The following is a 16773-nucleotide window of genomic DNA, read 5'->3' as shown; positions in this document are numbered from 1 at the left end:
TGTTCTTGAAATAAAATAATATGCATGTTGAAAAGATGGCTCAGTCATAATAATTTTTGCTGTATCAGCATAACAACCTGGATTTAGAGTCCTAGAGTCCTTGGAAAACCAGACTGTGTAGCATATGACTGGGATCTTTGTGCCACAGAAGACCCATCCTCAGACAAGGTAGAAAGGACTAATACTTATAGTTGTCATCTCATCTCCATCATACATTACCTGTGACACTTGCACCCCTACTCTCATATATTGTTTCTCAAAGATCATAATAATAATATGATCATAATAATCTATGGGAGACCACAGAGAGAGTGAATGCATGGAGCAGTTTAAAATCTATGTTCACTACAGACAAATGAATGGAAACAAATGCTGAGAAATGGTTTCAACTACAAGCTGTGCATTCTACATTAAAGAGGGTTTTTCAGCAATAGAGAAAGAATGTTGTTCAGGAATTTACTTGCAGGCAAAATGGCTTTGAATAATCATGTTAAAATAGTCTTCTGAAATACAGCTGAGCAATAATGACTCTCTTCCCCTCACCTAGAATATTACTAAATTCTGTGTGATTTCCCAGAGTGGTAGACATAGAACAATGAAAATTTATCTATAATTTGAACAGTGTTTAAACAAACCATCTCCATACAAAATTTAACGTTAAGGTGGGTGAAAAAAATGCAGCTCAGCAATAATAGTAAACTTCCATAAATTATCTCTAAACTAGAAGTTGTAGCATCTCTTCATTTTATAGTGTGCCTGTGAGCTGCTCACCAGCTTGTAGGCTTCAGCTCCATAGTGACTGACTGTTTATTAGAGACGGATGGCTGATGTAGTTTCTGTCATTTATGCCATGATGACATGTTTTTCAGCTCACATTACCATGTGCTCTAAACCTATTAGAATCACTGGGATGGAATTTGTAAGAGCACATATACTCATCAATCTGTTTGCTCCTCACCTGTCTTAATAAGTAGGGAGGCCTAACTTTCACATGATGCTAAAAGATGCAATGCGTTTTTATTTTTAAAGAATATTCTTTAAGAGGTGTGGTGCTAATCTTTCTCATGTGCTATTACAGAATGTAACTATCTGTATTTAAGCCAGTTTTTTTTTTTTTCCTTTCTTTTTTTCTGGGGCTGGGGACCGAACCCAGGACCTTGCGCTTCCTAGGCAAGCGCTCTACCACTGAGCCAAATCCCCAACCCCTAGCCAGTTTTTTTAATGTCTGGATTTGATTTGTACAGTATGTTCAAAATCATGCTTAGTTCTTGAGTGTACCTTTATCAGGAGATTATATTGTTCATGCTGCACAATTAACCAGACAACTGCCATCCTTACCAAAGCATAATTTCTTAGAAAGTGTAATTGAGAACTCCATATTCACATGCGTGCTTTGGGACACAACTAACATTCCCAAGCACTTACAATATGTGAAGACTATGTAAAAGTCTATTCAAATGAATGACAGGTTTCCAACAGGAGCAAAATGTGTGTGTGTGTGTGTGTGTGTGTGTGTGTGTGTGTGTGTGTGTGTATGTCTGTTCCTGACTCAGTTGGTATAATGCTTGCAATGCAAGCACAATCATCTGAATTTGGATTCCCAGTTCCCAAATAAAATAATGAGCATAGCAGGAAACCCTTTGTGTGTCAGTGCTGATGAAGCTAACATGAGTAGGTTCCTGAGGTTTGCTGATAATCTAGCCTACACAAGCCACACAGCTCCCAGCTGGGTGAGAAGGCTGTTTTACACAAAGTAAAGAGTGAAGACAGAGGCTGCGAGGACTTGACCAGCCAGCCTAGGTAAATTGGTAAACCCTTGGTTCACAAAATAATCTTATCTCAAAGAATAAAATGGGAAGGAACAGAGAAAGATATTCTGATACCAACTTCTGGCTTTTACAAGTACACAAATGAAACATTGGATCTTCTATATGTACACACATGAAACTGCATTTTCAGGTGTCCTCCACACAAATACACATGCCGACATACAGAAACACACACACACACACACACACACACACACACGCACACACACAAACACACACACATGCACGCACTCACACACACAATGGGGTATTATGGTAAATGTCATACCAATGATGTTCCCTTTGGTACTTTTTTCTTTATAGTGACTGAGCATCTGCGTTTTCTATCAGTTTGTACTACCTTCTGAGCTCCAATTTACAACAAAAGTGTGGCCTTTTTTGAATAAAAGTGCCCGGATAAATGAAACTCAATATGTTCTTCAATAGATAACAGATCATTTCTGAATTCCTTCATCTTTTTTTTTTTTCCTGTCCTAGGGCCCTGACAATCTTTCAAGTTCAAACCCCATTAAGGTTCCATGAGGCTCATTTTGATAACCAGCCCAAGGACCTCATTTCAGTTCAGCAAGGTTCCATGGGGAATTTTAGTGATTTACACATTGATCTGTGTAGCATCAAAGACAGGTAATTTATTCTCTTGTCGCCTCTGCTCCTCTAACCCTTTCCATTCTCTCTGTTCTGAATATGAGTTTCTGTAAGTAAATTTCTAATGTGTAGACATTTAGTCACATTAGAAATAATTGACTCGACTAATGGAAAATATTTCTGAAAGGATTTCCAGCCCAGAGAAAATGATTTAAATTAGTTGGTCTCTCTTCATGTTGACTTGCAGGAAATGGGATATACATATTAAATCAAAACACAAATTTGTGAAGGGATTAAAATTTTATGCATAAACAACATTTGATTACACTGAAGTTAATAGTACAGCATGAAAGAGGGAGGAATTGCTCTCCCTAAACCATTTCATTTTTTGTCTGTTGTGAGTGGCCTTCCTATAATGTCAAAAGCTTCAGGAAATTTATGGCTAAGGGTTTGGATGTGCTCTTCGTAGATATCCTCAATTGGGAAAGGCTGGTCCTAGCTACCACTGACCCTAGCCACTGTTTCTTTCAACCCAAAGAGACCAGACAGTAGGTTAATGAGAATCAAGACTTTTATTCCACAACCCGCAGATCTTTCATGACATTGTTTCTGGTTGCAGTTTTCTTCTGATTTGACTCCTCTTATGACAGAGGTTTCTAGATTTAAAATCAGAAAACCTAAGAAAATGGTTACTGAATTTCAGCAGTGTTTTTCTGTATTACTTCTATAGCATTTTCCTGCTTACCTGCTTCCTTTCTCTAATTCTCTTCTCGCCCTTTAAGAGCCAGTGGGTAAATAGGATTTGTTAAGTGAATACCTACCCATTGGTGTTAAAGGATCTTGGCTACACTAAGCCATTGCTATGAAGTGAAATATACCTTTTTTTGTGAAACACATGATACCTGTAAGAACATGAAAAACTAGTAAGTTCATACCACCCTAAGAATGAGGAATGAGATGGAGGAAATTTGAGTAGATGGTTGAATTATATCTTAATAAAGAATGAGGCAAAATCATGCGTGGCAACATTGAAAGTAGACAGAAGCTGACAGGAGATCGTGTCACAAAATGGCCAGGAAACACAACACGGATTGTAAGTGTAACCAAAATGCTTTAACTTTGCATTTAAAATATTTAGTAGTAGGATGCATTTTGTAACTAACAGCCTATGATAATTTTCTTGACTATATATTTCCTGAGAAACAAGTAACTGATAATTTGTCTTTCAATAAACCTAGATTTGGGTGACTTGCTATATATTTCATCTTATTTGCTTATAGTTCAGCTCATAGCTTTGCAGAAAAAGCACACGGCTTAAACAAAGCTGTAGATGTGAACTTCAGATCATCACAGAAAGGGTCTTTGTGCTAGTAGATTGTGATTTCATGCTCTGTGTGAGTATGGAGAAGGAAGACTATCAGATTTGGTTGGAAGTATGAGTTGAGAAAAAAAATGTTGGTATAGTTGGGGGAGTTCAGGATATGAGTGTCCCAGTCTAGGGAAGAAATGACAAAAAGCTTCATGTGCCTTTACTGATAAGCATGGGAAATTAGCCATGCAGTACATGGTCTCTGCTAATGCCAATATAATTAGATGGAACATTATCAAATTTTCTGATAATATCATGGCACATAGGATTCCCAGCATACCACACAGATATTTTTATCCTTGTGCCTTTTCCCTAATTTGACCAACTAAAAAAAAATGAGTAATAAAATATGTGCTTCATTAAATTGTGCTAATTTAGAGGTCTCAAATCAAACTTATTACAGAAAATGGAGGTCCAGATGTGTTCAGTGCAGAATTCTATTAGATCTTCATAGAAGACTTCATAGCAATACTATCCAAACTATTCCACAAAATTAAAACAGATGGAGCACTGAATTCCTGCAATTGATATTCCCTAAACCAAAAGACCCAACAAAGAAATATCGACCAAAAGAATATAAACACAAAGATATATTAAATTCTTGCAAATTGAATTTAGAGCACATCAAAAACAATCATCTATCATGATCAAGTAGGCTTCATTCCAGGGATGCATGGATGGTTTAATATAAGGAAAACAATCAAAGAAATCCACTATATAAACAAACTAAACGATAAAAGCCAAATGATCATTTCATTAGATGCTGAGAAAGCATTTGACAAAATTTAACACCCCTTCATGATAAAAGTCCTAGAAATAACAGGAATTCAAGGTCCTTCCCTAACCATAGTAAAAGCCATATACAGCAAATCAGTAGCTAATATTAAACCAAATGGAGAGAAACTTGAAGCAATCCCACTAAAATCAGGGACTAGACAAGGCTGCCCACTTATTCAATATAGTTCTCGAAGTCCTAGCCAGAAAAATCAGAAAACAAATGGAGATCAAAGTGATACAGATTGGAGAGGAAGAAGTCAATATACCACTATTTGCAGACGATATGATTGTATATTTAAGTGATCCCAAAAGTTGCACCAGAGAACTACTAAACCTGATAAACACCTTCAGCAAAGTGGCTGGGTGTAAAATTAATTTGAATAAATCAGTAGTCTTTTTCTACACAAAAGAGAAACAGGCCAAGAAAGGAATTAGGGAAATGACACCCTCCATAATTGTCCTTAAATAATATAAATAGCTTGGCATGACTCTTTAAACTAAGCAAGTGAAAAAAGGAATTGTAATGATGAGAATCAAACCTCTGAAGAATTTTAAATAAAAAGGAGCTAGTTCAATGAATTCATAGCTGAGGAATGCTGAATGGCTGAGAAGCACCTAAAGAAATGTTCAACATCTTTAGTCATAAGGGAAATGCAAATCAAAACAACTCTGAGATTACACCTCACACCAGTCAGAATGGCTAAACTCAAAAACTCTGGTGACAGCAGATGCTGGCGAGGATGTGGAGAAAGAGGAACACTCCTCCATTGTTGGTGGGAATGCAGACTGGTACAACCATTCTGGAAATCAGTCTGGAGTTTCCTCAGAAAACTGGACATTGAACTACCTGAGGACCCAGCTATATCTCTCTTGAACATATACCCAAAAGATTCCCCAACATACAACAAAGAGACATGCTCCAGTATGTTCATAGCAGCCTTATTTATAATAGCCAGAACCTGGAAAGTACCCAGATGCCCTTCAACAGAGGAATGGATACAGAAAGTGTGGTACATCTATACAATGGAGTACTACTCAGCTATCAAAAACAATGATGTCATAAAATTCATAGGCAAATGGATGGAACTGGAAAATATCACCCTCAGTGAGGCAACCCAATCACAGAAAAACACACATGGTATGCACTCATTGATAAGTGGCTATTAGCCCAAATGCTTGAATTACCCTAGATGCACAGAACACATGAAACTCAAGAAGTATGATAAAAATGTGAATGCTTCACTCCTTCATTAAAAGGGGAACAAGAATACCCTTGGCAGGGAATAGGGAGGCAAAGTTTAGAACAGAGGCTGAAGGAACAACCATTCAGAGCCTGCCCCATGTGGCCCATACATAAAAAGCCACCAAACTAGATAAGATGGATGAAGCAAAGTTTGCAGGCTGACAGGAACAGATGTAGATCTCTTCTGTGAGAGACACAGCCAGAATATGGCAAACATAGGAATGCCAGCAGCAAACCACTGCACTGAGAATGGGATCCCCACTGAAGGAATCAGAGAAAGGACTGAAAGAGCTTGAAGGGGCTCGAGACCCCATATGAACAATAATGCCAACCAACCAGAGCTTTCAGGGACTAAGCCACCACCCAAAGAGTATACATGGACTAACCCTGGGCTCCAACTTCATAGGTAGCAATGAATAGCCCAATAAGAGCACCAGTAGAAGGGGAAGCTCTTGGTCCTGCCAAGACTGAACCTCCAGTGAATGTGATTGTTGAGAGGAGAGTGGTAATGGGGGGAGGGGAACACCCGTATAGAAGGAGAGGGGGAGGGGTTGGGGGATGTTTCCCTAGAAACTGGGAAAGGTAATAACAATTGAAATGTAAATAAGAAATACCCAATTTAATAGAGATAGAGGGAAAATAAATAAATAAATAAATAAATAAATAAATAAATAAGAAAATGGATAGCATTCCAAGTCTATATTCCTGGCAAGGAAGAATCTTCCAAATTCATCCTCTGATGCATCATTTTATGTATTACAGATAAATCCTGGGACATTTGTCAATTGTGGTCTCTGATTTCTTAATTTGTAATCAAGAAACTCTCATTTTTGATTATCAGAAGTCATTGCCATCTATTTTCCTCGATTACTTTTGTGTAATTGTAGTTGTTTAATTATATTACTTACAAATGTGTTTTATTTAATTTCACAATGACAAACATAAATTTTTCAGTAGGTAAATGGGAAGTTTCCCTTGAATTGCAGTTACTTTCTCTGACAAAAAGAAAATCTTTGTCCATTGCTTTGTTTGGTCTTTCTCTCTTATCTAATTTACATTTGTTTGAAATGTGGAAGGCAGGTCTGGAAATTAGAAAGCCAGGCATTTCTTCGGCTTTGTGTTCGTGTTTAATTTTTGTAATAAAATAAATGTCATAAAGGAAGTGCACATACATGTAAATTAGTAGCTGCAATAGATACAGGGAGGAAAAACATGTGGTATAGATACATAAGCTACAGAAGTAATTGTTCAGAGATCAGGGAGAAAGAAGCCTCGGTATTTAGGGAAGCAGACATGGGATCTCTTGGGCTCCCTAGCCATCTGAAATTGGAAGCTCCAGTTCAAGAGAAAGTCTTACATTTTTCCATGTTTCCTGTGTTAATCAGTATGAATGTGTTACCCAGCTCGTATGAATCAGCATGCTAGCAGGGAATGACCCTGGCTGTGATTTGCTTACCTGGGCTCCTGGCTAACCAGACCATGGAGGCCTGAGTATCTCCTCTTGGATACTCAATACCAAGATCTCTATCCTCGCCTTCTGTGTACTATTTCTATTTAACAGATAACTGTGGCCCACCCATACATCCTGGTTTTTCTCATCATGTCTCCAACTATGCTTCTTAGTAATTCAAATGTCTTAGCGCTTGATAACAGATATAGGAAGACCTTGGCATTCGATAAGGAAAGGGAACAACATTTCTAATATTTTGATTTTTCTGTGGGCTTTTAAAGGCCCTTTGAAATGACATCTGCAAACTGATAGTGCCTGCTTCCTTTGAGCTGTTTAAAGTGTGCCATTAAAGCATCATTTGTGACTGGACATCTGTCTCATTGGCTAAGAGTACTTGTTTCACAAACATTAACTTGGGAGTTCAGATCCAAGCACATATGTAACAAGCTCTGGATGGATCCAAAATCCCAGTGCATGCCAGCTAGAGATGGAAACTTCGTGCAGCTTTCCATCTGCCAGCTTATTTAGAACAATAACAGCAGCAGCAGCACCAACAACAATTATTAAAGAATAAGGGGAGAATGATAAAGGATGGTTGACACTCTCCTCTGCTCCCACACTTGTACACAGGCATGTGCATACATGAATATAACACCCCACCACACACACACACACACACACACACACACACACACACACAGACACACACACAGACACACACACAGAAAATAATGTTGATAAACCTTTATTAAGATCAGTAGACATTGATTCCTATGTAGCTTTCTGGAATTCCAGGAAATTTTGGATGCCACAAGTCCCATCACCTGTAGACTACCCTTATACAGAAATATAATTGTGGAAAGTCCAGCTCATCAGAAAGATGTGGAAGCAGACCAATCTCTGAATTCTTTTGCAGTGCTAAAAGAAAATATGTGCCTGATATCTCCTAAGAATTAGTGGGCTGATGTCATGGGATGCTAATTCATAGGAACATCAAAGGGAAAACTAGATATAGACTAAATGATTGGATTGATATGTAAAATAAAAGACTAGGCTTATAACTGCAGAAGATGAGCTATCCAGAGAGAATTTTTAGAACAGCAGGAGAGAACTGTTTGGAAAATTGTCTCAAACAGAACACAGAGAGAGGGCTAACTTGAAATCTCCAGAGAAATAAGATCAAAGAGAAAAAGAAAGCAGAACAGAGAGGAAGCACGCTGGAAAGCTGTTTCCAGTAGAGCGTAGTTGCAGCTTGGTCCCACAATTTGACTTTGAGGCTTTTGTTTTCACTGATTCCAGGCAACCCTTCTCTCAAAACCCTTTTTTATGTTAAGGCTAGTTCATGGGACTCTTGTCCCAGTCCTGAACGTACAGAAATGGACATCATGTCCTGACTACAAAATGAACTATGAATTAAGGCTTGTTTCTCCGGAACTCTGTTATTTTATCCTAAGAATATTTCTTTCTAATCTTTTTCCAAAAATGCAAACAATTTTTGTTCTCCACTGGATGGATCAGATACAAAACAGTACATTTAATTTCCTGCAGCCAAATATGTCATAAACACAATTTCCTCTCTCCCTATCAGGTCCTTTTTCTCCTAGCATATTGCATTCTAAGAAAAGCATGTGTCTGTCTTTCCTTCTCTGGTCAAGATGTTTTGCTTCCCAGCTTGAGCATGGGGAGCTGCAAACACAGGATGAGAAAACATTATGTTGGATAACATCCACAAACAGAGTCTTGATTCAGTCCACCCCATGTGTGGGAGAGTTTTAAAACAGTGGGTAATATAAAAAGATTGCAATGTGGTTTAACACATATGTCTGAGCTCTTCTCTAAAACTGAAAGCCTTTATGTCAAGTTCCAGGAAAGCCATGGTAAAGGCAATGCCCACACAATTTGAGTACTTTTCTCTAAGTGAGAAATGCTACAATATGTTATTCCCTCTTCATGGAATAAATGGAGCAAATCAAAACATTATCATCTTTACTGCCTTTTTTCCTTTTTTATTTTATCACATTCTGCTCTTTTTCATGGAGGAAAAGGAAAGACTATGTCATGTACTACTTATTGAATAAACATTCTTTAAATATTTCGTATGTTAGCTATCTGAACAGTTCTATAAAGCTCTAGTGGTTCTTCAAGTATGGACAATAAACAGGATCACACAGTGCAATTTAGTAAAAATGATATTTCTAGGGCTGAGAGAAGGTTCAGCTAACAGCCTTTGCTGCTCTGGGAGAGAACCATAGTTTCTTTCCCAGTACCTATAGTACATAAAATCTTATGACTCTAGATACAGTAGATCTGACTTCCTCCATAAGTATCTGCTCTTCTGTGCACATAGTCTGACACAGACACATAATTAAAAAACAAAGTAAAATTTAAAGGATATGTTAATTATAAATGAAATATCTCAGTGCCAACCAGAGGGGAAGGGACCTGCTTGCAATTTTAGGATGTTATGATTCTGATTCTGAAGCACACTCACATTTGAGGACTCTGGGGTTGTCAACAATGTCAGGGAAGTTTAGGAACTGCTTGTTTAAAATCACATATTTAGTGATCAGAAGAGCCAGATTAAACTCCACTGTTGGCTACTTCCTGAGTTTTTGGGTGTGCAGCTTATGTTGTTAAAATATAAAAGAAAAGGGAGACCAGAGCAAGTAAAGTGGTATGAAGGAAAGACGAGGAGTCTGAGGAATGTGCTGAGTTTGGGGCGATGAAAGATGATATATAAGCCACTTATTGGGGATGACTGAGATGAGGGAAGTGGTGAACATCTGGTTGCATGATCAGAAGACTGCACCAGGACATAGAAGTTCCTCGCAATAGACAGAAGTTGAAACCAGAAGAAACAGCACAATAAAAAAACTGCAATCTAAGTATAAGTGAAATTTGTAGGTTATCTTTTAAAATTACTTAAAATGAGCCAGGGGCAGTGTGTGTGTGTGTGTGTGTGTGTGTGTGTGTGTGTGTGTGTGTGTGTGTGTGTGTGTTTGTGTGTGTGTGTTTGTGTGTATGTGTGCGTTTGTGTGTGTGTGTGTGTGTGTTCCCAATAACACTAGGGGTCATCATTAACTCCATTTTCAAATAATGAGTTTAAGACCCAGATCTAAATATTACCTTTATAAGGCCATATGACCAAGAAGTAGCAGAACCTGGTTATGCATCAAACAACCTGATGGAGAAAAATTGTCCTGGTTCTGTATGGTGCTCCCTCTAACCCATGGAGATAAGAAATCCCACACTACTTGGCAGGATTGTGAGGCAAAATGTTATATGTTTTCATAATGTGTCAGAAACCACACAGTATGAACTTTCTAGCACATTCAGCTGCTAAAGGGATTGTTTCCAGAACAAGAATACCCAAGTGTTGAATACAGTACCCATATAAAAGATGGGCAGAGTGATTTGTTTATGAACACATGATGAAAGAGAGAGAAAGGAGCCTCCCTGGGGTCTCTGGTATGTAATTCTCCCAAAATCAATTCAGTGGCAGATTCAGTAAGGAAATTTGCCTCAAAATAAAAATGATGTAGATTAATGAGGAAGATCTGTACTATTGATCCATGTCTTCTATGTGCACAGCACAGATGTGTACATATATTCTCACCTATGTTTGTACACAACAAGATGACAGGTTGCAATCCATGCTGTAATTGTCATAATCTTGGAAAGAACATACTGAGATCTAAGATTTCCAGTAGAATAAGTCTTGACATTACTTAGTTCTTGGGGAGAATTGTGGGAGGGAGGAACTTCATAGTTAGCCTGGAATGATAGAGTCTTCACTACTTACATACAGGAAGTCCATCTGGAAATCTGCAGTGGGAAAATCCAGAACCATCCTTCTATTGTTTAAATGGTAGATTATACCTTCATTTCATGCCTTTTTAGACATGAAGGGAGGAATGATTGTAATAAACATGAACCTGCCTTTCACTATTGTATATATATACATTAAAAATGTCATCTGTGCTCTCTTATCAGCCTGATCGCTCTTGTCACTGGTTTTTCATGAATAGTGGATCAATCTGTTGATAAAATGTCACTGCTCTCTTCAAGACAAGGAAGGTCACTGTTGTGGTTTGAATGTAAATTGTCCTCCTCAGACACACATGTTTGAACACTTGGATTCCAGCTTGGTACTGTTTGGGAAGGTTGTGGCATTTAGTACAAGATGGAACCTGATTGGAGCCCACTCGGGTATGACTTGATATTTTATAGCAGGTTCTATTTCCTGTTGAATTATGCTTTACAACTGTGGAGACAACATGACTAGCTGCTTCCTGCTGATCACCATGCTTTCTATGCTATTGGCAATAGTTTCCTCTATACTACAAATAATACACAATCCTTCTTCCCTTAATTTCCTTCTTGCTTCATATTTTGTAACAGCAATGATTAAAAATTCTTAAGACAGAGACTTAGGTGGTTTGATTCACAGAAAATACAAATAGTCAAACACACAAAAAGAGGAAGTTTACATTTTCTCATAAGTTTGAGGTGAGAAGTTTCCCTCACTTACTGACAATCTGCAACACTAGTGCTTAAAACAAAAACAGCACAGACCAGTAAATTATCACAGGTACTTGTTCTAAGGTTCATTGTTTGGTAAGTAAGATACAGAATGGATGTTCAGAGAGCATTAAGAAAGCTGTGCTTAAGAGCTACCTGCACCACCTTTCCTCAGAAATATTTAAAGATGCAGTATGGAAACACAGAAGCCAAGGAATCTTTGAGTACATGTAGAAACACGAGGAAGAGATGACTTTAAATTCTCAAATCACTTACATGAAAGAGAAACATTTCAAATTAATAATTAAAAGACAAAAGATCTCTGTGTATCTATCAATTCTTCAATAAAACTTCATCTGGCACCCTGATATGGGCTTCCCTCTGTTTTCCAGGTTAACTAGTGAAATGCTGTACAATGAATGTACATTGGTGTATTCCTGATCTCTGTTGATGTACATTCTTGGGGCCTGAAAGGGGGAGTTCTCTTCCCACGGGAAACACTGATTGCCACTGTTTGTATTAACAGATAGAATTAGAAGAAAAAGGTGCCTAATATTTTGAGTTAATGGTAAAACTGAACCCATCTGGATAAGTATCACTATTGCTTATGTTCAGTTCTCATTGCTTTGGCTCTTCAAATGCCTAAGGAAGTATTCATGTCTCTACTTGTGAGGCAGGATAACACACAACACCTTACTTTACAACAGCATCAAACTCGTGATTTTGAAATGGGTATAGCCCATCTTATGTATTATAATTAGAAGGTGTTATACCCAATACAGATTTGGACAAGGTAAGATTGAAAACTAATGATAGGAAGTTCTTCAGGTTCAAAGTAAGGGAGAAAACAATGGATTAAGCACCTTGGATAGCAATATGACAGGCTTTAAAAAACCTGACATATGTAGTTGAGATGGCATTTCCTTCTAAAACTTAAGTACATATAAAACATAGTGTACCTCCTGGACAAGAGATTAATTCTTTTGATTGATCATGGGGAAGTGTTTCAAACTTTTCCTAGAAATTTACCTCTTCAACATGATTTAATAGGCTCCTGCCAAGAGTTATATCCTACAGGCAGGGAATTATGTAGAATAAGTAGAAGACAACTTGATAGTGAGAAATTTGAAGGAAGAGACAATCAACAGCAGATAGTGACAGGAGAGAAAGGATGTTAATTTGTGCTCTTTGGGTTTCCAAACATTGCAGTCCCAAAACTCACATAATGGGTACAATATAAAGAACACCATTAACTAATAGTAACAGAATGTCATAAACACAATTCTACCAGCTCTGACACAGTCTGAAAGATGGATTTTGACTAACATAAGCAAACTGTGTATTTCACATTATTTGATTGACAAGATCATCCCAGATATGGCTCTTAAATAATTCTAGGTTTATACATTTGACTAAATAATCTTACTAAGAATTGCAGGGGATGTGGAAAGAACTCATTTGTGAATGTGTTCTGTGTGTAGACATGAAAAAATGAATTCAGTCTTCACATTCATGTATGAGTTGCATATGTTAGCAGACCCTGGAATGTCATGTTGGGGACGGCAAGATAGGTAGATTACCTGCTTTAACTCCCCTGTTCCTATTACTAAATACTAATTACACTGTCACTTGCACAGTCAAGCAGCTTTATCCCAGTTAGCATTCCATCCACCTTACTTTTCAGCAGATATTTTTCCATAAGATTAAATTGGAGGATTTTGGAATAGATCTTATTACCTCTTTAATTAAGACTGATAATAGGATGTAGTCCTTGTAGATACACGATATAGAATAGAGTTTTGTTAATATTCCCATTCTCAATAACAAGGTATAGATCAGGTTTAATGTGCATCTCCTCCCTCATTCTTGATTCACTCTTACACATGGAAATATAATGTAGTAGGAAAATGTTTCATGGCTAGGTTTATACTGAAGAGACAGGGGAATATTTATACCTTTCCTTTGCATAATCTACTCATTGGAGCTCAAGAAGAACCTGTGAGTCGTGACTTGTGAATCGGTCATAGTTCCACGTCCAAAACATATGTGGCAGAAAGTCTCAGCAATCAACAGTGAAGGTAAGATAAGTTATTCCCAACACATTCAGTTTTTCCAAAACAGAAAATGAGCATACTGTATAAAATTGATATATCTTAAACTAGTCTATTTTAATTCAAGTCTTATAAAATGGCTAGAACAAAGAGGAAAACAAGATAGTCAATGAATAAAAGGAAGTAAGGAAGTTTATATTTTCTACAAATCTGGTAACTAGCAGCTTTGAAGTCAGATGGAAATATAAGTGTAGGAGCCATCTCAACTTGTGTTGTTCTCTGGAGCCACTGTTTTGGGGTCTTAGATTCATTCCTTTTATTGTGATAAGACTCTCTGACCAAAAAATTTAAGGTGAAATATATTTATAACAATACACAGCTGCAGGTAATAGTCCATCAGAAAAGGTCAGTCTAAGCAGCAGGATGTTAGAATTACTCCAGACATTGCCCTATAGTCAAGAGCAGAGGGAAACTAGGTCATTCCCATCTATTGCTCAGCTACATATTTCAACTATTAGCGTATTTGGGGACAAAAGTAAAGGAATAGACTCAGATCTTCTTAAGCTGTGCTTTTATGCATCAACTAACATAGAAATGGCAATTGTCCACAGACATGCCAACAGGCCATGCAAAAGACAATTTATCATTGGAATCCTTCTCTGGAGGTTTTGGGTTGTATAGGACACTAAAACTGACTATGATGATCAGGCTGTTCATTGTAAGCACAGTTTGTATTTTTCTTTTTATTTTTATATTTACATTTCCAGTTCTCTATCCATAAGCCCCCATCCCATCACCCTCCCCTTTTTCTATAAGGTTGTTCCTCTTCCCCAATGTCTCCTCCTTCCTTCCTCCCCACCCTGATATTAATTTACACTAGGGGGTCCAGACTTGGCAGGAACAATAATTTCTCCTCCCATTGGTGGCCAACAAAGCCATCCTATACTACATATGCAGCTAGAACCGTGGGTCTGTCCATGTGCAGCCTTTGGGTAGAGGTTTAGTCTCTAGGCACTCTGGTTGATTGGTGTTGTTGTTGTGGGGTTTCGAGCCCCTTCAGATCTTTCAATCGTTTCTCTAACTCCTCAAACAGGGACCCTGATCTCATTTAAATGTTTTGCTGCTAGGAATTGCTTCTGTACATGTCATGTTCTTGCTGAGCCTCTCAGGAGACGGCTATATCATCTCCTGTCAACATGTACTTCTTTGCTTCATCAATATTGTCTAGTTTTGGTGGCTGTATACATATTGGCTGGATCCGCAGGTGGGGTAGGCTCTGAATGGTGATCCCTTCAGTCTCTGCTACAAACTTTGTCTCCATATCTCCTCCTATGAATATTTTGTTACCCCTTTTAAGAAGGACTGAAACAAGTGCACTTTGGTCATCCTTCTTCTTGAGCTTCACGTGGTCTGTGGATTGTCTCCTGGTAATCAAAGCTTTTTGGCTAATATCCACTTATCAAGTGAGTCCATACCATGTGTGTTTTTTTTGTGATTGGGTTACCTCACTCAGGATGATATTTTCTAGTTACATCCATTTGCCTATGAATTTCATGAAGTCATTGTTTGATAGCTGAGTAGTACTCCATTGTGTAGATATACATTTTCTATGTCCATCCCTCTGTTGAAGGACATGTAGTTTCTTTCGAGCTTCCTGCTTTTATAAATAAGGCTGATATGAACATAGTGGAGCATGTGTCTTTGTAGTATGATGGAGCATAATTAAGTATATGCCCAGGATAATTATAGCTGGGTCTTCAGGTAGTACAATGTCCAATTTTCTAAGAAACCACCAGACTGATTTCCAGAGTGGTTGTGCCAGCTTGAAATGCCACCAACAAAGGAGAAGTGTTCCTCTTTCACCACATCTTTGCCAGCATCTGTTGTCACCTGAGTTTTTGATCTTAGCCATTCTGACTGATGTGAGGTGGAATCTCAAGGTTGTTTTGATTTGCATTTCCCTAATGACTAAGGATGTTGAATATTTCTTTAGTTGCTTCTCAGCCATTCAATATTCTTCAACTGTGAATTCTTTGTTTAGCTCTCCACCCCATTTTTTAATAGGGTTATTTGGCTCTTCGGCATCTAACTTCTTGAGTTCTTTGTTTACTTTGGATATTAGCCCTCTATCAGACGTAGGATTGATAAAGATCTTTTCCCAGTTATTTGGTTGTCATTTTGTCCTAATGACAGTGTCCTTTGCCTTACAGAATCTTTGCAGTTTTATGAGGTCTCATTTGTCAATTTTTGATCTTAGAGCATAAGCCATTGGTGTTTTGTTCAGGAAGTTCTCTCCAGTGCCCTTCTGTTTGAGGCTCTTCCCCACTTTTTCTTAAATGGGCTTAGACATTAAGCTTTTTGACTTTCATCTTTACTGATGCTCTGAACTTTATAAATGTAATCATTCTGGTACCTTGAATTCCTCTGTTGTCCATGTACTCCTAGTGAAACATGTTTTAGTTAGTTGTCTCATTGGTGTGCCAAATATCCCATGACGTGATGGAAGATAGAAGGGATCCATTCAGGCTCCTAATTGAATGATTCTATGCTGACTGGTAAAACATTGTAGCAGGACAGAGAAACACCATATGATATTGTAACTAGTCAGGAAGCACAGAGAAAGATGCATGCTTATGCTTAGTATGCTTTATACTTTCTATTCAGTTCAGGATCCAAATCCACAGAGAGTGTCACCCATATTAAGAGCCTGTGGGTAGTATTTTAGAAGTTTTGCATAAAACTGGGGGCCATCACTATGTGCTTTTTTTTTCCCCAGAAGACCTGAATTCCATTTGCATCATCCACTACCAGTGACTTGAAACTCTTTTTACCTTCAGCTTCAATGGATCCAAAGCACTTCCACCCTAACACACACAGACACACAGACACAGACACAGACACAGACACACACACACACACACACACACACACACACACAGAGAGAGAGA

General features: G+C 38.0%; 1 protein-coding gene across 1 annotated transcript in view; it reads left to right on the top strand.

The window, feature by feature from the left end:
* The first annotated feature begins 1667 nt into the window (after nucleotides 1–1667).
* LOC116910953 (contactin-associated protein like 5-4-like) overlaps nucleotides 1668–16773 on the top strand; it is a 122523-nt gene continuing 107417 nt past the window's right edge. Inside the window, exons 1-2 of the mRNA XM_032914685.1 lie at nucleotides 1668–1753; nucleotides 2307–2453. Coding sequence (XP_032770576.1) covers nucleotides 1668–1753; nucleotides 2307–2453 — 233 coding nt within the window. The remainder of the gene's footprint in view (nucleotides 1754–2306; nucleotides 2454–16773) is intronic.

Source organism: Rattus rattus, chromosome 10 (assembly GCF_011064425.1).
Source record: "Rattus rattus isolate New Zealand chromosome 10, Rrattus_CSIRO_v1, whole genome shotgun sequence".
Lineage (NCBI taxonomy): Eukaryota > Metazoa > Chordata > Mammalia > Rodentia > Muridae > Rattus > Rattus rattus.
The sequence above is the reverse complement of the archived record's forward strand: the minus strand, read 5'-3'. Positions and strand labels throughout refer to the sequence as shown.